The sequence below is a fragment of the Eleutherodactylus coqui genome, chromosome 10 (genome assembly GCF_035609145.1).
Source record: "Eleutherodactylus coqui strain aEleCoq1 chromosome 10, aEleCoq1.hap1, whole genome shotgun sequence".
In the NCBI taxonomy this organism is placed as follows: Eukaryota; Metazoa; Chordata; class Amphibia; order Anura; family Eleutherodactylidae; genus Eleutherodactylus; species Eleutherodactylus coqui.
In genome coordinates this window covers 127,024,895-127,051,879 of record NC_089846.1, presented here as the reverse complement: position 1 = coordinate 127,051,879, position 26,985 = coordinate 127,024,895, and the positions used below count along the sequence as shown (strand labels likewise).

Below are 26,985 nucleotides of genomic sequence, written 5' to 3'. Positions count from 1 at the left end.
CCCTTTACCTTATCCATTGAGCCTGTGGTTGGTTTATATGGCCATGGTCTATGTAGAGCGCTCTTTTCAAGAGTCCTATGTTAGTGATAAAGATACAGTTACTGGAATAGTAACCCAGGGGTGCGATAGGGGAAGGGATCTATTAGGCCTTAGTCACATGGGCGTTTTTTCGCGCGATTTGCGGATCGCATGACGGATGCGCATCCGCAAATCGCGTGACCGGGGCCAAAAAATCGCCCGAAAAATCTGCTCCTAGCCGCGTTTCATTAGAAACGGGCTGGAGCTGTCCAGCGCATTGAATTCAGTAGAGCCGGCAATACAGCTGGCTCTATTGAAAGCAATGCGCTGCGGGCGAGCGCAGGATGAATTGTCGGGAAGGGCTTAAATATATAAGCCCTTCCCTGCAATTCATCCAGAAAAGTGTAAAAATAAAAAAAATCTATATACTCACCTTGTCCCGGCAGACGGAGTTCAGAGCGGCCGGCCTGCAGTGGGTGTGCGCCTGCAGCGCTGAGCCAATCAGGGGCAAGTCTGACTCACACCCCTTCACACCCACTACAGGCCGGCCGCTCTGAACTCCGTCTGCCGGGAGAAGGTGAGTATATATATATTTTTAATTTTTACACATTTCTGGATGAATTGCAGGGAAGGGCTTATATATTCAAGCCCTTCCCGAGAATTCATCCTGCGCTTGCCGGCAGCCCATTGCTTTCAGTGGAACCTGCTGTATTGCCGGCTCCATTGAATTCAATGGGCAAACATCGTTCTTCTCTGCCACAGCTGTTACAGCTGTGGCAGAGAAGAATGATTTGTCTTCTATATGTTCTCAATGGGGTCGGTGCTGCTGCCGCCGGCCCCATTGAGCGCATATAGGGAAGAGAACAGGAATCGCAGATCGCAGATAGGTGCGATCTGCGATTTCTGTTCTATAATTTATCGGACGAGCGCATAAAAAGCGCTCATGTGTCTGATACCATTGCAAAGCAATGGTTTTAAAAAATCGCCGGACGCATGCCCATGCGCAAATCGCGCGAACAAACGCCCGTCTGACTAAGGCCTTAGTAAGTGGAAAGGGTGCATTTTTATTAAGTAGGGACACAAAGGGGGCACCTTTACTAAGTGGAGCCACAGAGAGGGCATTTTTATTAAGTGGGACCACAGAGGAGGAGCACTATTAGTAAATAAGGCCACAGAGGGGACCTTTGGTGAGCAAGGCAATAGAGGGCACTTTTAGTAATAGGGGCGCTGTTTAGTAAGTTGCGTCATAGAGAGAGCCTTATTACTTTGTGGGGCCATAGAGGGGGTACTAGTACAATGAGGAGTAGTACTGGAAGGTTAATTGAAAATAGAGGCAAGATAATTAGTGTCTGTGAAAGTCTTTATGATGGTCTGGGCCCAGATAGGGAAAAAAAAGGAAAATGGATGACTCCAATCAAAGAATCCCCTGTGCTTACAGAAAGTAACTATCAGTTTGTAGAACTGTTATCTGATTATCGTTTTGTGACTGCATCACTTAGGGGTACAGATGTAGTAAAGTGTAGCTTCACTTTTAAGACCTTAACATAACTTTCTTTGCCATAGTTTACTTGCCCTTTAAATAGCTTTTCCGTGGTTTTAGCTGTTAATATAACAGATTTTCATTGGCTCCATTTTTCAAATTTGTATTTTCTGATTGTTCATGTTTTTATTCTATTGTCTGTACATGACAATGAGGGCGGCCATCTTGTGTGAGCCATAGTGATGGGAATTACAACAGCTTTTTAAAAAGATGTTTTGCAGCAGAAATTATGGGTCATTTAGACAGGAGCTGAGCCACTGACTTCTATAGGAGACTTTCTAGGCATGTTCTATAACCTATGTAGAGGTCACAGTACAAGGATGGGGAGTAAATAGGCTGTGGCAATCACTTATTCTGACCAGAGGTTTCTTTGCTACCTATTAGGGATGAGCGAGTATACTCGCTAAAGGCAATTGCTCGAGCGAGCATTGCCTTTAGCGAGTATCTTCCCCGCTCGAGACGAAAGGTTCGGGTGCCGGTGCGGGGGAGCGGTGAGTAGCGGCAGTCAGCAGGAGGGAGCGGGGGGGAGAGAGGGAGAGGGAGATCTCCCCTCCGTTCCACCCCGCTCTCCCCCGCCGGCACCCGAACCTTCAGTCTCGAGCGGGCAGGTACTCGCTAAAGGCAATGCTCGCTCGAGCAATTGCCTTTAGCGAGTATACTAGCTCATCTCTACTACCTATACATATGTGTGACCTATTTTATTGCAATCCTACCTGTGATAACAATGACATGATTACTGAAAAGTTTTCTTTACAGTGACAATCATTATGCTTATTTTTTTAAATATAGATTGTGACACCGAAAATGTAAAAAAATCACCCAATTTTTTATTATTTATTTTTTTTAAGTTTAACATTTAAACCTGATTTATACAGCAGGTCATTTTCTGGTTAAACCCAGTAACTTTAAGATAGGACAACGTATCATGGAAAGTTGTTCTACAGAAGATATATAGAATTTGGGGTAAGAGGGGGCGACGCAGGGTCCTGAAGCAGGCACCATGCTACATTCTTTGCACATTGGCCCTCTGCATTCTGTGTCTGCCCCTGTATATGTTTAAAGACTCCAAGCTTTCCTCAGGGTGCCGGGAACAAAACTTGGACTGACTTTACAATCCTTCTTGTTCTTGTATATTTTCTCTATTATCTTGCCTGTTTTTATCCAAATTTGTGCATGATTTCTTGTGTAATCTGCTAATGTTTCCAGTTCTCCTAGTGAAAGACAGGGGACCTTAACCTTTTCCAATCCACTGTCTGACGTCTTCCTACATTCTGATTGAAGCCTGTGCAGCTCCGATGTCGGAAGATGTCCGGCAGGGTATTCTTATTGTATATTACTGGCTGTTCTGTTGTCGGGGGCCTCCCCAGCATGTCACATACTGCAGTACAGCCTCTAGTCAGCAGATGGCGCCATTGTATAATGGCAGAAAGAGAAAGCCCCCTAGGAAACCCTGAATCCAAAATTGGATTGGAAAGGGTTAAACAAGCCTATGTGCCACTGAGCAGTATTCTATTATATAACAGTTACAACTTCCTATCACCTCTTTGGTCCATACAGCAACAAGTACTAAAGTGGTGATACCCAGAAAGGGAAGTCAAGATGTTGCTAGGCTCCCTGAAGTAAAACAACTTGCAGAATACACTAGAAAAGAGCTGCAAAAAGAGAAATAAACAGATTCTGCAAAGTCACGTAGTACTTATTATACTCTCTGCATGCAGGTACTGCAGGCTTTAAAGAGACCTTGATATGTTGTAAAGTCAGTGGGGCTTTGCAGCTGCCATTCCACTAACTCTTCCGCCACCTTTTCCCAGGCTCGCCTACATTTGCCTGTAGGAGCTCTTCTTACATCCAGCTCCCGGCACTGTGAGTCTGTTGGGTGGGCCATCTCCGTAACTCACTGTCAATGGTGACATCTGACTTGACTGACAGTCCTATGTCACCCATTGACAGTAACCAGTGAGGACGGTCTACTTGACAGATTCACGGTGCCAAGGCCGAATCTAAGAAAAGCCCATACAGGGGAGTGTAGGTGAAAATGGCAATAGAGGCACTTGTGTCACAGCTGCTGAGCCATGCAGCCAACCCCCTTGACTTTACAAAATGACAGGCCCTCTTTAACCAAGCCATGGCAAATTCTACATGTAAAGTTGTATATACATTAACTCACTGTCAATGGGTGACGTCTGACTTGACTGACAGTCCTATGTAACCATTGACAATGACCAGTGGGGATGGTCTACTTGACAGATTCACGGTGCCAAGGCCGAATGTAAGAAAAGCCCATACAGGGGAGTGTAGGTGAATATGGCAATAGAGGCACTGGCGTCACAGCTGCTGAGCTATGCAGCCAACCCCCCTGACTTTACAAAAGGACAGGCCCTCTTTAACCAAGCCATGGCAAATTCTACATGTAAAGTTGTATATACATTAACTCACTGTGAATGGGTGACGTCTGACTTGACTGACAGTCCTATGTCACCCATTGACAGTAACCAGTGAGGACGGTCTACTTGACAGATTCACGGTGCCAAGGCCGAATCTAAGAAAAGCCCATACAGGGGAGTGTAGGTGAAAATGGCAATAGAGGCACTTGTGTCACAGCTGCTGAGCCATGCAGCCAACCCCCTTGACTTTACAAAATGACAGGCCCTCTTTAACCAAGCCATGGCAAATTCTACATGTAAAGTTGTATATACATTAACTCACTGTCAATGGGTGACGTCTGACTTGACTGACAGTCCTATGTAACCATTGACAATGACCAGTGGGGATGGTCTACTTGACAGATTCACGGTGCCAAGGCCGAATGTAAGAAAAGCCCATACAGGGGAGTGTAGGTGAATATGGCAATAGAGGCACTGGCGTCACAGCTGCTGAGCTATGCAGCCAACCCCCCTGACTTTACAAAAGGACAGGCCCTCTTTAACCAAGCCATGGCAAATTCTACATGTAAAGTTGTATATACATTAACTCACTGTGAATGGGTGACGTCTGACTTGACTGACAGTCCTATGTCACCCATTGACAATGACCAGTGGGGATGGTCTACTTGACAGATTCACGGTGCCAAGGCCGAATGTAAGAAAAGCCCATACGTGGGAGTGTAGGTGAAAATGGCAATAGAGGCACTGGCGTCACAGCTGCTGAGCTATGCAGCCAACCCCCCTGACTTTACAAAACGACAGGACCTCTTTAACCAAGCCATGGCAAATTCTACATGTAAAGTTGTATATACAGCTCTTTCAGATATAAACAGTTGCAATCTAAGTAATAAAACGTGGGAAAGTAATAAATAAATCCAAACCTTTATAGTGCCTGAAAAGAAACAAACAAGAACAGTCTCCTTTAAGATGCACAGTTCTTTTGCATGCAATTGATTCATGTCCAGCGTGCATTACATACACATTCCTCTCGCTGTTTTTGGGGGCTAATGCTAATCTGAAAATTATTATAGCAAGTGCAGAAGCCTTATGGGGAGGGGAGGATCATTTCTTTCAAGTGCCATACGTCCAAAAAGTTGCATTACTTCAAATACTGGTAGAAAACATGAGGGTAAATGCTTAAAAGAGCAAGCAAATTCAGCAGCCAAAAAGGGCAGTGTGATGATGCAGACTGCATGGATAAAAAACAGTTACATCTGGGAAAAGCCAAGTCATATTGTATCTGGTTCATATTCTTTCAGTATAATGCGTAGACATGCTTAATATCATACAGTGTCCCTTGGTAGACTGTATAAGACACTAACAGGCAAGCAGGGGGGATATGATATGAAGCGCATTATGTTCCCCGTGTCATTCCTGACACAGGCCGGGGGGGATGTACAGCACGGGATAGGGACACGGACAGTAGAAAGAAAAAAATAAGGGAGGAAGGGTAAACGAACATAACATGGATCCAAGGTGCACAAACCTTCCGGCTCTGTGTTTTCTTTGAGGTGCACTTGCTTCAGAGGGCAGCAGAAGATTTCGTGACATTTAGCACGAAAGGGGGACTCTTTTTTCTTTAACTCCGCTGACTGGATGGAATCTTGCCGTAACATAATGTACTCCTGTGTGCCAGGGGGAGCGTCATCCAGAACTGTGGTTACCACATAACAAAATGAACTGGAGTTAGAGCTGAATATGAGAAGCTAACACTTTCTTAGATAATACGCTATTTCCACTGAAAACATCAACCCTTTAAGCCTTAAGAAAAAAAAAGAAGGGTAAAAGTCCTAAAAAATATCATGTGTGAAAAGTAGAAAGGACGGTCAGTTGCGGAACTATATACAGGGACCAAGAGGTAGGAGGGTTTTGGGTCGCTCTCTCTATTGGAAAGAAATAAAATGTTAACTTCTTAGTCTTTCTGCCCAAGATATTCTACATCTTGGCTCTTCAAGAAATAGTTCCGCCCCTGAGGATATTTAATATTATTGTACATGGTACAATGTAAATATGTAGTATGTTTATAGTGTATATCTGATATCACCGCACAATGAAAGCAGTCATTTTGTGGAGTGAACTAGCTTTCTGTCCAACGTATTCTACATCTTGGCTCTTCAAGAAATAGCTCCGCCCCTGAGGATATTTTAAAATGCTGTACATCGTACAATGTAAATATATAGTATGTTTATAGTGTGTGATATCTGATATCACCACACAATGAAAGCAATCATTTTGTGCAGTGAACTAGCTTTCATTAGAGTCGTTGCTTGCTAGTATATTACTATAATTTGTGAACTGGTAGCCTGTATTTTCCATAGGATGTCAATCCAAGGGGTACACAACATCTCAATGGATGTGGCAACATGGGGCATAAATGAGGCATTTTTCACAGCGGAATTGTGGAGAATCCGCTACTGTAGTGATCTTTGGTGAGGATTTTAAATCTGCAGCATGTGAAGTGTTTGTAGAGGATTTTCACTGTTAACTTTGACCCCTTACAATGAGCGGGGTGAATTCCATAGCAAATCCACAGCAAAATCCACAGTAAGTCTGCATGCAATACATGTGGATTTTGTTAGGGATTCATTGTTGATTTTGCTGCAGAATCGTGGCAGCATCTGCACTGGAATTTCCGGTGCAGAAATTTTGCCCCATATGGCGGTATCCAAAGGTTTAGGTATGCTGCTTCGCACTGTGCAGTATTATGATATCCTTCTACAGTAGGTGAAAATAGCCCCATAATACAGCATCTGACAGAGCACGGTACATACGAAATCAGAGGAATTTGGAAGGACAGTAAGACTCTGAATTTCTGGGTGCTATATTACGGCTGTGTACAAGTCAAAAGTTGTACAGAACTGTAATAATATGGCCACCTACATAGCATAAAAAACATATGAGGTTTATCAAATCTGTCCAAAAGTCAAACTGTCATTTTTGCCCATAGCAATCAATCAGAGCTCAGCTTTCGTTTTTCCAGAGCAGTTTGAAAAATGAAAGCTGAGCTCTGATTGGTTGCCATGATCAACAAGGATTAATTTATTGGTTGATCGTTTTGCTTAATGAGGCCCATTTTGCCCAGTTAATTTATGAATCATGATGAAAAAATGACTGCCTTCAGTGCATGGTCGATGTTTAAAAAAAAACTTATCAAAACTGTCTAATAAAAGAATCTAGCATCATTGCCCATAGCAGCCAATCAGAACTCAGCTTTCATTTTTTAAACTGCTTTTGAAAAATGTAAGCATCACTGTGATTGGACGTTATCGGCAACAAAGACATAGTTTCTTCTAGACAGTTTTGATAAATGAGGATCAATGTTTATGTTTCCTGTCTGAGAGGACAATTTCCAGCCCAGGAAAGAAAGAGTGATTTATTATATTCTGGTATTTTCTAAGTTTATATCGATTTACATGTGGTGCTTATGTGTAGCATAGATTGTCCTTTCCTATTGAGGGAAATAGCAAAAAAAAAAGAAAGAAAAGTTCAGAACCATTAATAATGCATCTCGATAAAGACAACAGAAATACCTTTAAGAAAATGTAATAAGCATGCACTTACAACAGAAACAGTGAAACTAAAGAAATATCAACATAATAGAAATGGTGTGATCAACAGTAAGAAAATAAATCAGTCAACTCTAACACAAGCATGCAAAATGGCAACAGTGATCAATCCAACATATCGATGTGCTCTTGTGACCGCAAAGTGATTCAAGTAAAATGGATTTTATTCCAACTTATAACTCCAGTTACTATCCAGGTCATTCCTTCCGGAAAGATCAACACGCTCTTCCACTGCTGCACTGCTACTGTGGTAATTCCAATAGTCTGGTTACAGATTCTGTCTAGGCTTCATTTTTGGTAGAGGGCCGGTTTTAGAGAAAGTGTGGCCACAGGCAAAATAGGAAAAGGGGCCCAAATACTGAAACGCTGCATTAACAACACAGTCATATTCAAGATATTCAGAAGGCTTCATGTGGATTTCTGCCATGCCGAGCGCTAGTATTTCCAAGGGTGTTAGTAGGGTTTTACAAAAAAAAAATTATGTACATTTCTAGTTACCAAATACCATGACTAAATATTACCATCATACAGTGATTAATTACCACCACCATACAGTGACTAAATATTACCACCATATAGTGACTACATATTACCACCATACTGTGATTAAATATTACAAGCATATAGTGATTAAATATTTGCAGCATATAGTGCTTAAATATTGCCACCATATAGTGACTAAATATTACCACCATATAGTGACTAAATATTACCACCATAATGTGATTAAATATTAGCAGCATATAGTGCTTAAATATTGCCACTATATAGTGACTAAATATTACCACCATACAGTGATTAATTACTACCACCATACTATGATTAAATATTACCACCATACTGTGATTAAATATTACCAGCATACACTAACTAAAAATTACCACCATATAGTGACTACAGTGACTAAATATTACCACCATACAGTGATTAATTACTATCACCATACTGTAATTAAATATTACCCCCATACAGTGACTAAATATATTACCACCAAACAGTAATTAAATATTACCACCATACAGTGACTAAATATTTCCACCATACAGTGATGAATTACTACCACCATACTATGATTAAATATTACCACCATACTGTGATTAAATATTATCACCATACAGTGACTAAATATTACCACCATACAGTGATTAAATATTACCAGCATACAGTGACTAAATATTATCACCATACAGTGATAAATTACTACCACCATATAGTGACTAAATATTACCACCATATAATGACTAAATATTACCACCATACAGTGACTAAATATTACCACCATACAGTGACTAAATATTACAACCATACAGTGACTAAATATTACTACCATACAGTGATTAAATATTACCAGCATACAGTGCATAAATATTACCACCATATAGTGACTAAATATTACCACCATATAGTGACCAAATATTACCCCATACAGTGACTAAATATTACCCCATACAGTGACTAAATATTACCACCATACAGTGACTAAATATTACAACCATACAGTGACTAAATATTACCCCATACAGTGACTAAATATTACAACCATACAGTGACTAAATATTACTACCATACAGTGACTAAATATTACCACCATATAGTGACCAAATATTACCACCATACAGTGACTAAATATTACCACCATATAGTGACTAAATATTATCACCATACAGTGATTAAATATTACCACCATATAGTGACTAAATATTACCACCATATAGTGACCAAATATTACCCCATACAGTGACTAAATATTACCACCATACAGTGACTAAATATTACCACCATACAGTGACTAAATATTACCACCATATAGTGACTAAATATTATCACCATACAGTGATTAAATATTACCACCATATAGTGACTAAATATTACCACCATATAGTGACCAAATATTACCCCATACAGTGACTAAATATTACCACCATACAGTGACTAAATATTACCACCATACAGTGACTAAATATTACCACCATATAGTGACCAAATATTACCCCATACAGTGACTAAATATTACCACCATACAGTGACTAAATATTACCACCATACAGTGATAAATTACTACCACCATATAGTGACTAAATATTACCACCATATAATGACTAAATATTACTACCATACAGTGCTTAAATATTACCAGCATACAGTGCTTAAATGGGTTTTGTCATTAAAGCAAAACTCCGTCCCCCAGCTGGGTCCTGTCTTATGGAACAAACTAGGACATACTTATCTCTCTGGGCTGCAAGTGAGGGCCTGCGCTGACATTGGCCGTGACTTCTGGGTAGACTGGCCGGGCGGAAGCACATAACCGCAGCAGCCAATCAGAGGCCAAATTGTCACATCCCCAAACTCCTGGCATCGTGGAAGCCAGGATATGAGCACTGATGACAAGCAGCTTGATGAACTGAAATTAAATCTTAAAGGGGCTGTGATATCAGACAGAGCCCCTTCAAGAATGTGTCGCCCAGCATAAACAGCACCCGGCACCCCTAGCAAGCAGCTAAATGTAACTGGGGGAACCGCAGCCCGGCAGACAGCTCCCCTGAAAGGCATTAGAAAAAATATAAATTGTTTTTATTTAGACTTTTTCACACCCATTCACATCTCGTGATGAAATATGTTGAGCTGTAATACTTTTGCTACTCCTTACACAGCAGTGAAGACAATTCAGAGTTGAAAGGTTATTCATTGCAAACATTCTATGACCCTGTAGCAGGTATAGTACATACCGCAGGGCTAGGGGGAATGGGGCACTTATATACTGAGCCCAATGAGGCATTTCAACAGACGGCAGCTCAGGGGCCTTATGCAGTGATAGGAAGAAGGCAGCACATTGTCAGTCGTTTGTCCTTTGGCTCTCTTAGCTTATAGGCCCCACAACTGCAACCCCTATTGCTACACCACTGCTCAGGGTGGGTGAAACTACCTGTTTGTACACTTACACTTTAGCAATTCCAATCAGCGCCTCAATGCTCATAGGACCGGGAACATGAAGTCCGCTGCTGTAATTTTTATACTTACCTTGCTCCCCATTCCCTCGCTGTCAGCCCTGGACACTCAGTCTTTGAGCGTGACTCTTTCCGTCAGTGTGCAAGCACACAGTATGTCTGAACGACTGATAAAGAGAGTCATACTCGCAGCCAACCTCCAGGGGTGACAGGGAAGGAATGAGGAGTTGGGCAAATATAAAAAATACACCCGTGGACCACACGTTTCCTGTACTATGAGCACTATAACTTACTTTACGGTGCTTATAGAACATGACAAGTTCCCTTTAAAACCAGGACAAGATGATGTCAGATAATACAGCTACTCACTGAGCCGTCATGCTACCCATTTAAATTCCTAATCTGGCATGAAACTATGTGCAAACCTACTTTTCTCTGGTTTCATGGAGTTCTGCATAGCTCTGTTACATATATATATATATATATATATATATATATATATATAATTTTCATCTACTATATATCCTTTCCTATCCTTCAACTAGGGACATCCTAGGTCCCCTAGGTTCGAGATATGGGGCCTTCTCTATCAGAACAATCACCCTGCTTCTAATCAAGACCCATCAAGCCAAAGTTGGTTGGGGAGAGTGTTCCCACTCCTATATCGGTGTTTCTCGTGTGCTGGTGTCATGTATATGTTGGTCCATTGGGGACATTAATGGCATCAAGGTTTGACATATTGGTGACGTCTGTGAGGGTCACCATTAGAGATGAGCGAGTATACTCGCTAAGGCCCATTACTCGAGTGAGTAGTACCTTAGCCAAGTATCTCCCCGCTCGTCTCTAAAGATTCGGGGGCCGGCGCGGGTGACAGGGGAGTTGCGGCAGGGAGTGGGGGGAGCGGAGAGAAAGATCTTCCCTCCGTTCCTCCCCGCTCTCCCCCACCGCTCCCGCCCGCTGCCGGAATTTTTAGAGACGAGCAGGGAGATACTCGGCTAAGGCACTACTCGCTCGAGTAATGTGCCTTAGAGAGGATACTCGCTCATCTCTAGTCACCATACTTGTGCCCTGCACTAACGTAACAACACCTAATCGCCCCATCTTTTTGATCATTGGTTTAATTTCCCAGAGCCCTATTTGTATGCAATACATTGAGATAAGGGATACAAGCAGAATAGCTTGAGCCCCTCTCTCCCGGGGTCCGTAGTAGTCTGCATCTCTACTATGTACCTATGATGTATACTATTTTCTATAGTCTGATGTGTTAAACTCAATAAAACCCGTTGTTGAATTGCGAAGCTAAAATCTAAATGTTTCCTGCAGACGGTCTGCAGACTAAACAGCCCAGCATCCACGACTGCCTTATACTGCATAGTGGCGTAATTCATTTACCAACTCTGCTAGACGTAATAGCTCCTACATATCTCCCCTGCACAGAGCCTTCTGTCTGCCCTTTATCCTGCTCTTTATTACAGCATTATCCCTTGCTGAAAATATGGCCGTGCCCGAAATCATCCCATGTGAGCGGGCCCTGAGATAAATCAATCTTGCCCAACGTCAGTATCTTACGGCCTCGCATGGCACTGGGGTTACGGCAATGGGATGGCAGCTTTTGAGATCCAATATATTTCGGGAAGGAACAAACAGAATAATTGACCCGCAGCTCCACATTTCTCATGATTCCAAGTTATGAAATGGGATGGCTGCCAGCTATAACCGTGTCCTTTTACATATCATACGTGACGTGAGATATGACTGAAGTTATTTTATCACATTTTATTTTACAAATATTGGAGTGTTTTATGGCCACTCAACTTGTGACTATGTGGTAGGAAAAATGTCAAATGAATATTTCTTGGAGAGCCGCTGTTTTAGGGATTCGGGCACACTTCATATAAGCTGTACAGTAATACACTACCCATGGGAGTCTATTGGGTTATATCGTACCTCACTATGCCACTGATTTAATACAGAGGTTTTTTGTATTATCTCTGATTTACATTGACTTCATCCTAAAAATTTGTGGCATGTTCAATCGAATGGCACATTGCTGTAGGGAACAATACCATTTAACCCTTTCCAATCCAATTTGTATCCTGGTTTTAATAGGGGGCTTACTCTTTTTTCTGCTGTTACACAGCGGCGCTATCTGCTGGCTAAAGCCAGAACTGCATGAGGTGACACGTTAGATAGGCTCCGACGGCAGAGAGGCTGGCAATATACAGTAAGGGAACCCTGATGGATGCCTTTCAACATCGGAGCTGTACAGCCTTAAATCATAATGTCTTCAGAGGTCAGACAGCGGATTGGAAAGGGTTAAATTCAGTGCTGTGTAGAGGCACCAGATGACAACACATGGAATGCCTACAGCTCCATAGTATGGTTTCTTATAGGAAAAATATGCAGAGAGGTAGCCCTTTTCAGGGCGGATACCTCTTCCTAACCTTACCTTAGGGCTTAGTTTAGAAATTGTCGTTGGGGCATGACAGGGTACAGCCACCTCTGCCTTTCTTGGACCAAGTGTTGCTGGCTATCCAAATTAGATCCAGTGAGACCTAACTACTATATAATATTTATCAGGTGATACTTAAAGGGGTGTTCCTATTTTACAAATGGGATGGCATATTGCTACAATATGCTATCACATTATGATCAGTGGGTGTACAGCCTTAAGAAGTGTGTGTGATAGGACCACGGTGCTGATGTAGTGTTTTGCCTCCATCATTGTTTGCCCCTTCACACTGACACCCTGGCCAGAACTGTAGCATGGCCCCATTTAAACTAATATGCTAAAATAACACCAAATTAGAGTAATAGTATAATGTTGTATAATACAGGAATAATAACCCAGGAGGTGAGACGCCTGTGGAGAATGGATAGGGTGCTTCTTGTGTCGATCATCCCTTCAACCACCGGGGTTGTTCCACATACACTACACACAAGTCTAGAAACTTTACTTCTAAACAAAAACATATTCGTGTTGCTGCAAAAATACTAAATACATTTCACATTGCAGGAAATTTCTAGACCCGGAGACACACTAACACACAGGTTTAATTCTTGCATTGCTTTGGTCGCTCTGCCTTGACCGCTGTCCGGCTTAGCACTTGGTAGCGGTATTCACCAAGTTATACATTTAACACATAATAATAATAATAATAATAATAATACATAAAAAAGTATTAATGATGTTTTAAAGAGTTTCTTTCAATTGATATTGATTAAATATGAGATAAATATTCCTTGCTATCCCACTTGTTAGGCATAGAGGGCGCCAAAACGTCATGATATATATTTTTTAGGAGAAAACGCTTCAAAGTAGGTTTTCAGTCTATAATGTCACTTATTTTTAGAATTGCCAAGTATCCCAGGACTTACCCGTCAGGATACACTACTAAATCACCATGAAAAGGTCAGAACAATATTAATGGAAGTACAATGGTATAGCCGGCATGTGAAAATACAAATTCTTGCCGGTATAAACTACTTACAAGTGCGGGGAGCTTTGTAAGATGGACAATGGATCGTTATAATCAGCTGGCATTTATTTTCATGTGAGTAAAATGTAAACGACTGCTTTGTAAATGTCTGTGCTTCATTCCTATAGGGTGAAAGGGTTGGTACAACTGTTACCATATAGGAAATCAATTATGAGCTTTAATTAAAAAGTTAGTGGTAAGTGGAAAAAGTGATGACATGGGCTTGATCAAGTTTGCTGGAGGACTTTCGCTTGGACTTTAGCCCCCCACCTTTAATAGCAGTGTAATGCTGGAGATTCCTTCCACTGCCCCTCGGTATTTACTGTATGTAGAATAAGTTTTGGCATGTTGGATTTTACCACTCTTCTGATGCAGGGGATCGGCACTAGTAGAGTTAGCTAGCATCTGCATCCCTGTGCATCCTCAACCACTAATTTCTTCTAGCTAGCAGTGCAAACAGGAGAACGGAGCTCCTCCAGGTCACAATTCTTCTATGCAGAGCTTGCTGTTCCCCTTAGTACACCACCCAGTAATAGCAACCCTGCTGTGCTCCCGCGCCATCATGATGTCCCCTACACAGTGCCGGTGCCCCCACAGTAATAATGCACACACAGTAAAAGTGCCCTCAGTTTTGATGTCAACTTAGTACCCTGCACACAGCACAATGGTGCTCCCTGAGAGCTTGCCCTCAATGATGATTCACCAGACGAATTCCCCCATTCCATCATCTCACACATTGCAAGAGCTCTTCTTAAAAAGTGACAGTCCCAGAGAGCAAGACCCAGTCACTGTACAAGCTGCACCTCTGCACAGTCCTAGTGCCGCTTCTGCATGTACTGTGCCAGGGTGCCTAAGCAACCAACCTGTAAACTAGGCTGGTGATGTCATTTATATGGCTTTAATAGATGTCAGGCGTCTCAAGAAATTAGCACTGCATGGAAAAAGAGAGGTGCTGGGCTGCAAAACGGAGAGCTGTGGAGCATGTCAGATGTCCTGCTAACAGCGCCATGCCCTGCCATAGTTTTAAACTGTATTTGTATTTGAAGATTCGGGGCACTGGGACAAAAATCTGTATTCTCAGTGCTAGCAATGCTTCTGAATAGTGATGAGCAAACTTTTGAAAAGTTTGGTTCTGTCGGTTCACCGAACCTTTGCATCGTGTTCAGTCTGGTCCAAATTAGTTCAAACTGAACAGGAAGTTTACTAAAACCCCTAAAAGTAGTGTATAATACTATCAAAGAGCCAGGTGCGTAACTAAAGGCTCAGGGGTCCTGATGCAAAAGGTGAGCTGCCCCCCTCTATCTGTATCTGTACCCGTACCCATACCTAAACCATGCTGCACAGAGGCATAACTTGAAGCTTCTGGGCCCCAAGGCAAAACCTGTACCAGGGCCCCCAACTATAATGCTTTATTCATAGTACTGGGTTCCCTATATGGAGAACAGAGGCCTTATGGGCCCCCTAAGGCTCCTGGGCCCGGGTGCAACCGCATCCCCTACATCCTCTATAGTTACACCCCTGCTAAGAGCCATAAAAGCCCCATTTAACACTCTGAGTATTATATAGGGCTTTTATGGCTTGGACAGTGTTAGACAACAGTGTTCAGGACTAGTGTTGAGCAAACCAAACCAACTTGTAAAACTTTGCTAATAGCTTGGTTTAGATTTATGCTGAACCGAATTTTCAGCAAAGTTTAACCCGAAACAAAGTTCTACTGTTTTTTTTCACTCAACAATAGTCCTGAATGGAATTCTCTTTAAAGACTGGTGTACATAAAACCAGAGGCTGTTCACAATGCATGTCTCAAAACCGAAGTTTACATAATACAAGATGATATCTGACAAAAACAATGATCATTGTCTTTTGCCTTTTTTTGTTCATACATGATCTTATATACATGGTAACATGAAGCAAGTGATGGTTTACTAGCTAGGTCATGACTGCAAAATATATGCCATAGCAAGTCATCTGACACTGACAATTGTGATTAATCAAAAGCCACAAACAATACAGCTTTAAAGGGGTTGTCTAATGAGAGATAATCCCTTTATAATGAGTCCCCTGAGGTAATCAGGTTCAAGAACCCCTGGTAAACAGTTGATTTTGCCAGTGATATTTAAGTGCTATAGAAACCTTTGTGCATGAAAAATCAATGCATACACATCTTTCTGAGTCCCTGCAGAAAAGCAATGATACACTTATCTGTTTTTTATTTTTGCATTGAGTTTTCCATCTCTTGCATTTAGAAAGCCTCATTCTTGGTTTGCAGTATCTCCTGCATTGCAGTTTCTGGCTCCGGGGTGTTCAAAGCACTAATCAGCTGATTTCTCTCATGGACAAGGTCAGGTCTCCCTTCCCTCTCCTCTTTCAGAGGCTGTGTAGCATAGCCACGCCCACTCAATACTACACAGCTATCTCTCCTATCTATCTCATCCACTCTCTCTGAACAGCTGCTGGTCCCATTCCCCCAACACTATTGATAGGAGCTGAATATTCATTCAGAGTGAATTAAAGCCCTCTGTAATAGCAGTCTGCTGTGCTATCTGTCCTGATCTCCTCTACCATCCCTGGCATTATCATATAGTCCTCTGTAATAGCTCAGTGGAAAGGCAGTGAATGCACCTTCACAACAGGGGAGCAAGTTAGGGAAGGAGATGCCAGTTTACTCTGGCTGACAGAATTTGCTAGGATTTCAGTCCTACCATTTGCAGTGCCTTGGAAAACGATGCAAGCATAGAAACCAAAGAGTCAGAAATTTTTGATAAAAAACAATTACAAATAGTCTTCATTTCCAAAAACACATTTATTAGAGTGCAAAGGTGTACAAATCATTTAAGGCCAGCCAGGCTCTTCCCCTGCAGCAGCGACAAAATTACATGGTGGCTAATCAGATGCTTGAGTCTGCCAGAATGAAAGTTGCTTGTACAGAGCGGCTCTCCATTGTGGCACATACAGAGGGGTCCAAACTAAGATAATCTTGCCGTAGTCCAATTAAAGAGTGGTAATAGACAGCAGCACAACCAAATTGCCATAAATAGGTAAGCCCAACGTGATGCACGATGCAAAAAATGGGTCCTGACTAGAGATGAGCGAGCATACTCGCTAGGGACAATTACTCGATCGAGCATTGTCCTTAGCAAGTATCTCGCCGCTCGGAAGAAAAGGTTCGGCTGCCGGCGTGGGTGAGAGGTGAGTTGCGGCAGTGAGCAGGGGGAACAGGGGGGAGAGAGAGATCTCCCCTCCGTTCCTCCCCGCTCTCCCACACCGCTCCCCGCCTGCTGCCAGCAGCCGAATCTTTTCTTCCGAGTGGGCAGGTACTCGCTAAGGGCAATGCTTGATCGAGTAATTGTCCTTAGCAAGTATGCTCGCTCATCTCTAGTCCTGACTTAAAGACCCTCCAAACATCAGTAGAGATAGAACATAGATCAGCACTCAGGAACTCAATTTATCTACATTGATATAGAATCCTATCCTTTATTGCCTCCAGAGGTTAAAAAAACAGGCAACGTTTCGACCTGCTGTAGGTCTTTATCAAGCATTAGTGCTGATCTATGTTCTATCTCTACTCTTGCCACTGATTTCTATAAACCATAACAAGGCAAATAAATAGGAGCTGTCTTTATAAGACAATCCTATTCGGGCTCAGTCAGACGAGCGTTTTTTTCACGCATGTATAGGTGCGTTGAAAAAATGGATCTATTAGAACCAACGCTTTCCAATGAAAGCGGTCACATGTCCGTTTTTTACAAGCACAACAAAATGTGCACCTGCAAAAGATAGGACAGCGTTTAGCATTTTTGTGCGAAGCGATGCAACTTTGATAGTAGGAATTCCTACTGTCAAAGCCCTTTAATATGCCCTAGCTGCAGGGAAAAAAATAATAAAACATCACCTAGAAGCGCTGTCAGCTCCGGAATGTGTTTTTACCAGGTCTGCAGCACTCTTCTTCTTCATTTTCTTCTGGCTGGGGATTGGAAAATCCCACCTCCTGGAAGGGCTGCCTCTGATTGGCTGATAGCTTTGACCAATCACAGCTAGGAATGTCTTTGATTGGTCAAAGCGCTCAGCCAATCAGATGCAGGATTTCCAGAGGGCAGAGTTTTTACAATCCGCGGCCAGAAGAAATGAAGAAGAACGGAAGAAGACACGCCTGACCCAGACAGTGCTTCTAGGTGATGTTTTTTTCCTGCAGCGAGGGGTTATTTTCTGGGTAGGGCTTATATTTCAAGCCCCCCCTGAAAATCCCTGCGGGGGTTGCCTTCATCCATTGCTGTCATAGTGTTCAGTGATGAGGGGACTCCCCATGGGGATGAAGGAATCCCTTGAAACAGCGTCACAGCACTGGCCAAGGAACGCAATCTTCTCCCATTGCTTTCAATGGGGCTGCACTATTTATGTGCGAATTTCACTATCGTGTGAACACACAAGTGCGAATTAAAAACATGTCTGAAGCTTCGATCACGCGTTTTTTATACATGCGTTCTGCTGTTTTTTTTTCACTCACCTATTCATTTGTGAAAAAAACACTCATCTGACTGAGCCCTTAAAGGGAACCCGTCATGTCCATACAGCAGCATAAACTAAGTTATGGTGCTGTTAGGGGACGTGACAGGTATGTATTTTTTCTATCACGCGCTCCAATGTTCCAATTATGTCGTCCTCTGAAGATCGCGTGGCGCAGAAATATCTGACTCTTTTTCAGTTACTTTCGCTCGTTTTAATGGGAGCAAATGACCTGAGTGACGAACGAGAATGCTCTAAATTATTCACTTTCTGTTCATTTTCAGCAGGACCAAAAATTGTCACTTCTCTTGGCGTTTAAACATCCCCCCCCCCCCCAGTGTATACACAGGAATGTGAAACACTGAACAAGACCTGAACAATTCTCAATGATGATCTGCCTGTCTAAACAGGCTGAATGAGTCCAAGCAAGTTACCGATGACGTCACTCGGGTATTCGCTCATTGAAACGAGAATCGGCTCCTCTAAAAGGGATGATAGTGCTGTAGGGTGGTGACACGGTCCCTTTAAGTCTCTAACATGGTAACAAAACCATGATCAATTATGTAATACTAGAAGTTTTCTCACTCTCCTACTGAATATCACGCTTCTTTCAGTAAGTCTAATGAAACAAATTGATTAAAACTGTGCATTTTCAAGCAATTACTATAACAATAGGATGATCCTTTCTTTTCTCAGCCTGGTATTGTGGCAGTATTATTACAATTAAGACTGAAAAATAATCCTTTGTCCCCCAATACGGCAGTTCAAGTCTTATATCTTCCCATGAACCGTCCGCCATTCATCTCCCAGCAATAAGTCACACAATGGACAGAGAATTCTTCTAATAAAAATGCCAAAGCAAGACATACAGGCTGTGATCATTGGGAGGAAAATGAAGTATTGACTAATCCCGCTAAAGTCAAATAAAACATATGAGCCGTATGTTAAAAGATGCATAGCGCTGCTTAAGATCAGCTTCCCTCCCTTCTGCTTTTGGCTCCTATGAAGCCAGAATTTTAATATCTCGGTGTGGCTTTCGCATTCCTTCTCTACTACTTACTGCAAGCGTTCTTCTGCCTCTCGTCTCCCAAAGCATTTATCTGCACTTTGTCAAACTTCCTGTCACTTCCTTCGGTATTTCAGAACATTTGCTTCCCATTGTCCATTTTGACACCCCACTACATCTGCCCGGCCGGTCTTACAGAAGAGGGCTGTTTGTACGGACAGGCATAATAAAATAACCCGCCGCTACATTCTAGTGTGACTTTCACTTTTCATGATGGAGTAATATAGATAAACTCTGTCTTTCGGCATTTTGGGGCAATGCGTTACTTACATCCAATGAAAAAGGTTAGATAAACATTCCACCAATGGCATGCAAGAATCGAGCATACGTTTGAATCGGATTGATTGCATATTATTTTATGGCATTTTTGAGTGTTTTTCCTGCCGATAACAATAATAAGGCTTAACCCTTTCCAATCCAATTTGTATCCTGGTTTTCCTAGGGGGCTTACTCTTTTTCTGCCGTTACACAACAGCGCTATATGCTGGCTAAAGCCAGTACTGCATGTGGTGACACGTTGGATACGCTCCGACAGCAGAGAGGCTGGCAATATACAGTAAGAGAACCCCAACGGACGTCTTCCAACATCAGAGCTGTACAACCTTAAATCATAATGTCTTCAGAGGTCAGACAGTGGATTGGAAAGGGTTAATATACATCATCGGACTGAAGGACTCTCATTTCCCTTTCCTTCCCCGATGTACATTTCACCGCATGCAATTTGGTTTCCTCTATTTCATTTTCTTTCGGACATGAGAAGGGCAGGTGTCACGAATGACATCAGTATTTATCCCCCTACAGTTTTATTTGCCCTTTATGACCTCAATGCACTAAACCCCCACATGGAGAGTCTGTGAACTGCAATCTATGATGGTACATACAATGCTGTTCTCGTTATGGGCGGCATTGGAAAGTGACATGAATTATTGATTGCGTGATAATTCTATAAAAAAGGAAAAAACAACTAAATATTTGCACGAAGAATAAAATCAAGAGAATGCAATTAACCCTTTCATGACCAAGGCTCATTGATGTTTCTGCCTTCCAGGTCACATTCTGCAGTTCTCATATTCCCACTTTCAAGAAGTCATAAGTATTTTATTTTTCGGACAACTTATCTACATGAGGGGTTTTTTTTCGTTTTTTTGCAGAAGCGTTGTATTTTTCAGTGGTGTCATTTAACATACAATAAAGTTTATTGGAAGGCTTTAGAACATTTCAAAGTGGGGCGAAATGGTAAAAAAAAACATCTTTAGGCCTCGGTCAGACAAGCGATTTTTTTTTAGGGCCTGAATAGGTGCGCTAAACAATTGCGTGTCGCAAAGCGTGGGACCGGGCGAAATTTCTAAGCGCAAAAGAGACGATCTTCATGCACCTGAATCCCCGCATGGCTTCGGGATTTTTGCAGAGAAGGGAGAAATGGAGCAGGGCTATGGGTTAATTCCCCATAGCTCCGCTCCCTCTCCCTTGCTATGAGAAAATCCCAAGGATATCCCCAAAGTGCAGAGAGAGTGAGCGGGGCAATAGGGATTGTCACAGAGATTCCCTATAGAAAACCAGAGAGGAGGCGGTGCTAGAGAGGCAGTGCTAGGGGCAGATCCCTCTAGACTCGCCACTCCTCTAGCACTCTCCCGGAAAGCCCTTGGGGGAAGCTCTGTAATCCTCTCTCCCTGCTATAGGGAATTCCCTTGCGGGGAGAGGGAGTCCACTACTGCCCCTGCTGCTGGGCAATTACCCAGCAAGTGGGGCAGAAGGAATACCCTTCTGCCCCTCCTGCTGCGTAATTGCCCAGCACCAGAACCCTTACTTCTATAGGAGCAGGAGTTCATGGAGACTCCTGCGCTGGAAATAGCTTCCCCGCTGCTTACAGAAGGGCACCTAAAAAAAGGTACCCAGAAGCACTTTTTTAATGTCCCATTGTAAATTCCTGTTAGTCCCCACGGGGATTAACGAAACCCTCTGGGTTTGTTAGGTGCGCTCTGTTTAGTGCACCTACATTCTCTCATGTGAGCGCTGCTGTAGGAACCCATTGCTTCTTTTAGAAGCGCTCTTTTTGAGTGCACATAAAAATCGCCTTCACAGTGTTCATGGTGCAATAAAAATGACATGTCTTTTTTTCTGTGGGTCAGCACAATTACAGCGATACCAAATTATTATTATTTTTTTTTAATATAGTAATATTTCATTTAAAAAAAAGATTCTTTTCTGCTATTTCCCCATCTCTTGACCCCCATAACATTTCCAACTTTCTGTTGTTTTTTGCAGGATGACCCATAGCTTGTATTGGTGCCAATTTAGAAAACATATAACTTTTTGATAGCTCTTTATTAATTTTTTTCTTGGAGATGGAGCAATCAAAAAAGTTACAAATCTGCCATTGCATTTTTTTTCGGACAGAATTAACCATGTGGGATTAATAAAGTGATATTTTAACAAATTAGACCTTTACAGATGCAGTGATATGACTTTTTCTCTTTTTATTTTCTTGATGTGAGGAATGCGAATAGGCAAACAATCATGGCAGGCCTGGGGACCTTCAGAAGGACCCAGGCTGCCATGACACCTGGACAGCACCCCCACGGTCTTATCAAGAGGCCTGTTTGGGACATTAAAATCCTGATTGGTTCGGGGCATTTAAATGCCACTGTCAAAACTGATAGTGGAGTTTAAAGGGCTAACAGTCGTGATCAGATTTATCTCCGATCACGGCTTTTGTGGGCAAGTGTCAAATCATGCAGCAACGGCCACCAACAATGTAAAAATTGAGAAATAAAAACCATTAGAGGGTATGAATGGTACCATTTAGCGCTCTAGCGCTCTACAGCCTTGACAGCAAGTTAGACTTTTCCCAATGGGCACAGGGTTGCTTGCAACTTATTTCCCATAGAAAAAGGACTAAAGTCACGGTAATCCAGCCATTCAGACAGAACTCATAGGAGGAACAAAGCTACAGGAAAGTAACGAGACACAAGTTTCAAACCAAAGATAAAAAAACGTTTTAGTAGATCTTCACTTCATATCATTCTGCTGTATGTCTAGAATTCTTTTTCTGATAAAGTTGTACCCTCTCATTGCCAAAACAACCAAAAAGTTGAAACAAAAATTATATAAAAACGATACAAATGTTGTAAACACAACAACCAATATAAATGCATGAATGAACATCTGTGTAGACGCTGTTTTATGTCTGGTGGATTGTTTGTATTGCTAAACTGTTTAAAATGCTAAATTTATACATTGGAAATCTAGAAAGTAGCGAGTGACAAAAAAGTTTAATGCTTCTAATAGTATAAAGTATAAAGCAATTATCATTATGAGCCTTTCCAATATGGGGACTGGGAATTACAAAAACGCAGCATGCCAATTTAAAACTGGCGACATGGTAATAGTGAGGATATGGCACTGCTATACGTCTTAGTAATTGACTAATAGAGCCGCCTCTAAATCACGTCTCTGAAATGTTTGTATGTGTTTTCATATATCAATCAAAAGTGACTCCGATGAAATCTAGGCCATTTCTGTCTAATGCATCATTTTTTATGCTAGTGTAATATACTAATGTGTAATATGATTTGACATAACACATCCAATAGATTCAACAGAAGCGTAAGGGCAGGCCTAGGGTTAGATCTGTATTTACTAAGTTTACCAAATTTGACATAAAATGGCATTAACGTCATTAATTAAAAGAAGCATAAATGCTTGTATGTACAGCCGTATGAAATAGTCTGGCATCAAAGAACATCCTGGCTCGGTCCCTACTGATAGTTTTAAAATGTTTTAGGGGACTTTTAGAACATGGTCTAAGGGCAGGGAATGGGCTAAAATAACAAACTACTCTGTTCTTGCCTGTTAGATATCCCAATGGTCCAGTACAACCTACTTGGTCTCTGCTGCTCTGGGTCCGGACGCTCTTGCAGTGGTCATACGCCATTCATCTTTACATGAGTGCTGCAGCTATTCACTGTCTTCAGCAGTGACACTGTCATCTCTTGGACATGACCGTTCAGAGCACCGATTGGCTGCAGCGGTCATGTGAATATATGTGATTGCTGCAGGAGTTTCGGGTGCAGAATAGCTGAGCTGGAAGGTGAGTATAGGATACTTTGTAATCCAACAAAAGTGTATATCCAGCACTCTGAGTAAAAGCACTAAATCTTTAAAGACACGTGGCAGAAAGTTAAAATCCAAACAGTTGCTTACGCATTTCAAGCTAGATATAGCTGTCAATCATGAGAGCTACATTTTGGTCAAAATGTGTAAGCCTGATTGGATTTTCACTTTTTACTATGTGTCCTTATGAAGTAAAGATCTATAGTTTTTACAAATCTAGCTAAAATATGTCATCACTTACTGATTGCGGTGGTCCGACTGTTAGAGGGGCTGAAACGCGTGGCAATAAATCTTAGGACAAAATACTTCTGAGGGTATCTACTTCTCTCCTGCGAAGCGCTTGGATCATTTTTTCTTCTTTTATTTTTGGAATATACACCATTGGGTCCCCCACATAGGGGGACACAAAGATCTGAGCTGCTCTCCATTAAGGATTGGGATCAAGGACCACCACTTTTACAGGCTTTCCTGGACTTGGAGGTACCGGTGGGGCACTCCAGTGACCTCACTGAGTACCAGGGTAAGTCTATTACATTATATTACTCACTGCTAAACCATTCATGACTGTAGGGGTGCTACCCTGATTCCTATATACTTTTGTCATTTCTTGCAAATTACACAATTCTGGCCAATTGCTTGAATGCGGCTGATTTTCGCATCTCTGCGGTGCCACTGTGTAGGTAAGGAGCCGAAGGGACCTAAGATCCTTCCTTCTCATGATCATTGGGTGTTCCAGTAATGTTATGGCACATCTTGGTAATGGAGAATGGAAGTACCCCTTCTAAAACGTCAACTCATTACTAAAAGATGTTGTCTATCCTACAGGATATGTAGAGATGAGGAAATATTCCAAATTGGATTCTTCTTTGATTCTACAAAATGCATACTTGATGGAAATCTGATCTCCACACTGTTATTTTAGGTTGAAGGGGAACTTTTTGGTATATTAGGCATGGAAGCCCAACTGCAATTCAACAAATGGAATGTATTAGTTTATCGCTAGGTACATAATGAAGAAGAAGAAGAGGGGACAATAGGAAAAGTAACGGACAAGGTCTTAAAAGCAACTACTTTGTCTATAATGAGCTAGGGGCTAATATTATAGACTGTAGTACAGACCTCCAAAGTATTCCAACTTTCCACAAACAATACAGTGTTAACACAAGTAGGAAAGATGAACCATCTTGAAAGCCCTATTATCACGTCTGCCCAGAACCGCCAACAAAATTAAGGTGAGCAGGATACCGGAGGATTCTTGACAGCTTGTATATGACTACTAGAAGATGCTAGATGCAGAACTGAGCAGATAACAAGGAGTAATAACTAAGTGCTAAATAGAACAGAACCCCTGAACCTTCCTGACTGGACCTGCCACAAAGCAGAGCTTCGAAGAGTAACCCCACTTACAGGTAGCAAAGTCCAATGTGAAAGGAGAACCAGGCCAGAGAACTGGACCGGAGACTACAGAAGGACTGTAGTCTCAGATAGAGATACTAGATGCAGAACCGAGCAGATAACAAGCAGTAATAACTAAGTGCTAAACAGAACAGAACCCCTGAACCTTTCTGACTGGACCTGCCACGAAGCGGAGCTTCGAAGAGCAACCCCATTACTCTTCGAGCACCAATGTGAAAGGGGAACCAAACCAGAGAACTGGACCGGAGTACAGAAGGACTGTAATCTCCGATAGAGATGCTAGATGCAGAACTGAGCAGATAACAAGGAGTAATAACTAAGTGCTAAACAGAACAGAATCCCTGAACCTTCCTGACTGGACCTGCCACGAAGTTCCGCTTCGAAGAGTAACCCCATTACTCTTCGAGTGCCAATGTGAAAGGGGAACCAAACCAGAGAACTGGACCAGAGACTACAGAAGGACTGTAGTCTTCGATAGAGAGTGTTGAACACAGACAGCTGACAACTAGCAACAGATAGGCATACAGAGAGTACAGAACTGACAACAGACTGGTATGCTGATAGTCCTGACAGGGCCATGATACTAGAAGTATAACCAGCACCCTCAGCAAGGAGCAGCCTGTTTAAATAGCATAAAGAATTTAGTGACTGGCTGACAGGGATCTCAATCATCCCAGCCAGCCCATCAGACAACTCCAAAGGAGTTGTTAACTGGCTGGCTTGGTTGTCAGTCATCCTAGCCAACTCATTAGTTAAACAGCCGAAGGGAGAGGTTTAACCCTTGAAGTCCAAGACCAAAGGAAGCATGAATGTTCGAGCAGGAACATCCTGTGATTCAAAGCAGACGTTGTGACGTCCCCCTGAAATCAAACCCAAGACTCAGAGAAACCACGACACCGGCAATGCCATGACACTTATAAGGGATGGGGGGAAAATGTCAGGCCTTTCTTTTTTAGGAAGAGGTAAGGGTGTGGCGGCATGCATGAACAACAGAAGTGGCCTCCAATAAAATTTTTAATTTTCCTTATATTTGCTCCAAATGTTATCTTCAATAGAAAGTAAGAAAGTGGAAGTTACTCTATAGTATTCCAAAATCTGTTGGTGCTTCATAAATAAATGATCATGACGCCGCTCAGTGAACATTGCGACTTGGCCATGTTCTTGTGTTTTGTTAACAACCCAATCAGATGACTTTTCTACAGGCTGACACACATAGAATAAAGTAAAGCTGCGCCATCTGGATAGCTATTGAGAAGCAATTTCTTAGCAGACGTAGATGTAAACAGTTGCGGCAATGTTCGAGCCTAACACCAGACTGTTCTCATGCTATGGACTATTACCATCCTTTCCCTCTTTACATACCTCAATTATTATGCTTGACATTATGGCTTACACATTTTTACAGGAAAAGCTCTTGAAAATATATATCCCTTAGCAGTTTAAAATGAAAATATCCCCCAGCTAAATCGAGCCCGCTCGGATATACTGAGCTAAAAATACTTCGGCAAATCTAATCCGTTTTTTTAATTTTAGTTAATGTCTCACACTGTTGAAGCAGCATATTTCTGGAATATACGGCCTTTAATAACATCCGTGGAAAATAACATAAGCAGCTCAGGAACAAATGGCTAGCATAGCATATCGGGGCAATAGATTAAAAGTGTGCATGGCACTTGCAAAAGGTAATAGCAGCATTCTAAAGGCTCATACAATAATAGTATAGTAATACTTATATATAGAGATGAGCGAGCACCAAAATGCTCGGGTGCTCGCTACTCGAGCCAAACTTTTTGTAATGCTCGAGAGCTCGTTTCAAGTAACGAACCCCATTGAAGTCAATGGGAGACTCAAGCAATTTCCATGCTGACCCATGTTCGGTAACAGCCTGCATTGTTCTCTCTCTCTTCCAGAGCCCC

The 26,985-nt window shown here is 42.1% G+C and overlaps 1 protein-coding gene across 3 annotated transcripts in view; it reads right to left on the bottom strand.

Moving 5' to 3' along the window:
- FGF13 (fibroblast growth factor 13) overlaps positions 1-26,985 on the bottom strand; it is a 447,707-nt gene that overhangs the window by 177,753 nt on the left and 242,969 nt on the right. For 2 of the 3 annotated variants that reach the window (XM_066581804.1, XM_066581805.1), the window contains exon 3: positions 5,468-5,635. The exons of the other annotated variant lie outside the window; for it this stretch is intronic. In XM_066581804.1, coding sequence (XP_066437901.1) covers positions 5,468-5,635 — 168 coding nt within the window. The remainder of the gene's footprint in view (positions 1-5,467; positions 5,636-26,985) is intronic. 3 annotated transcript variants of the gene reach the window in all.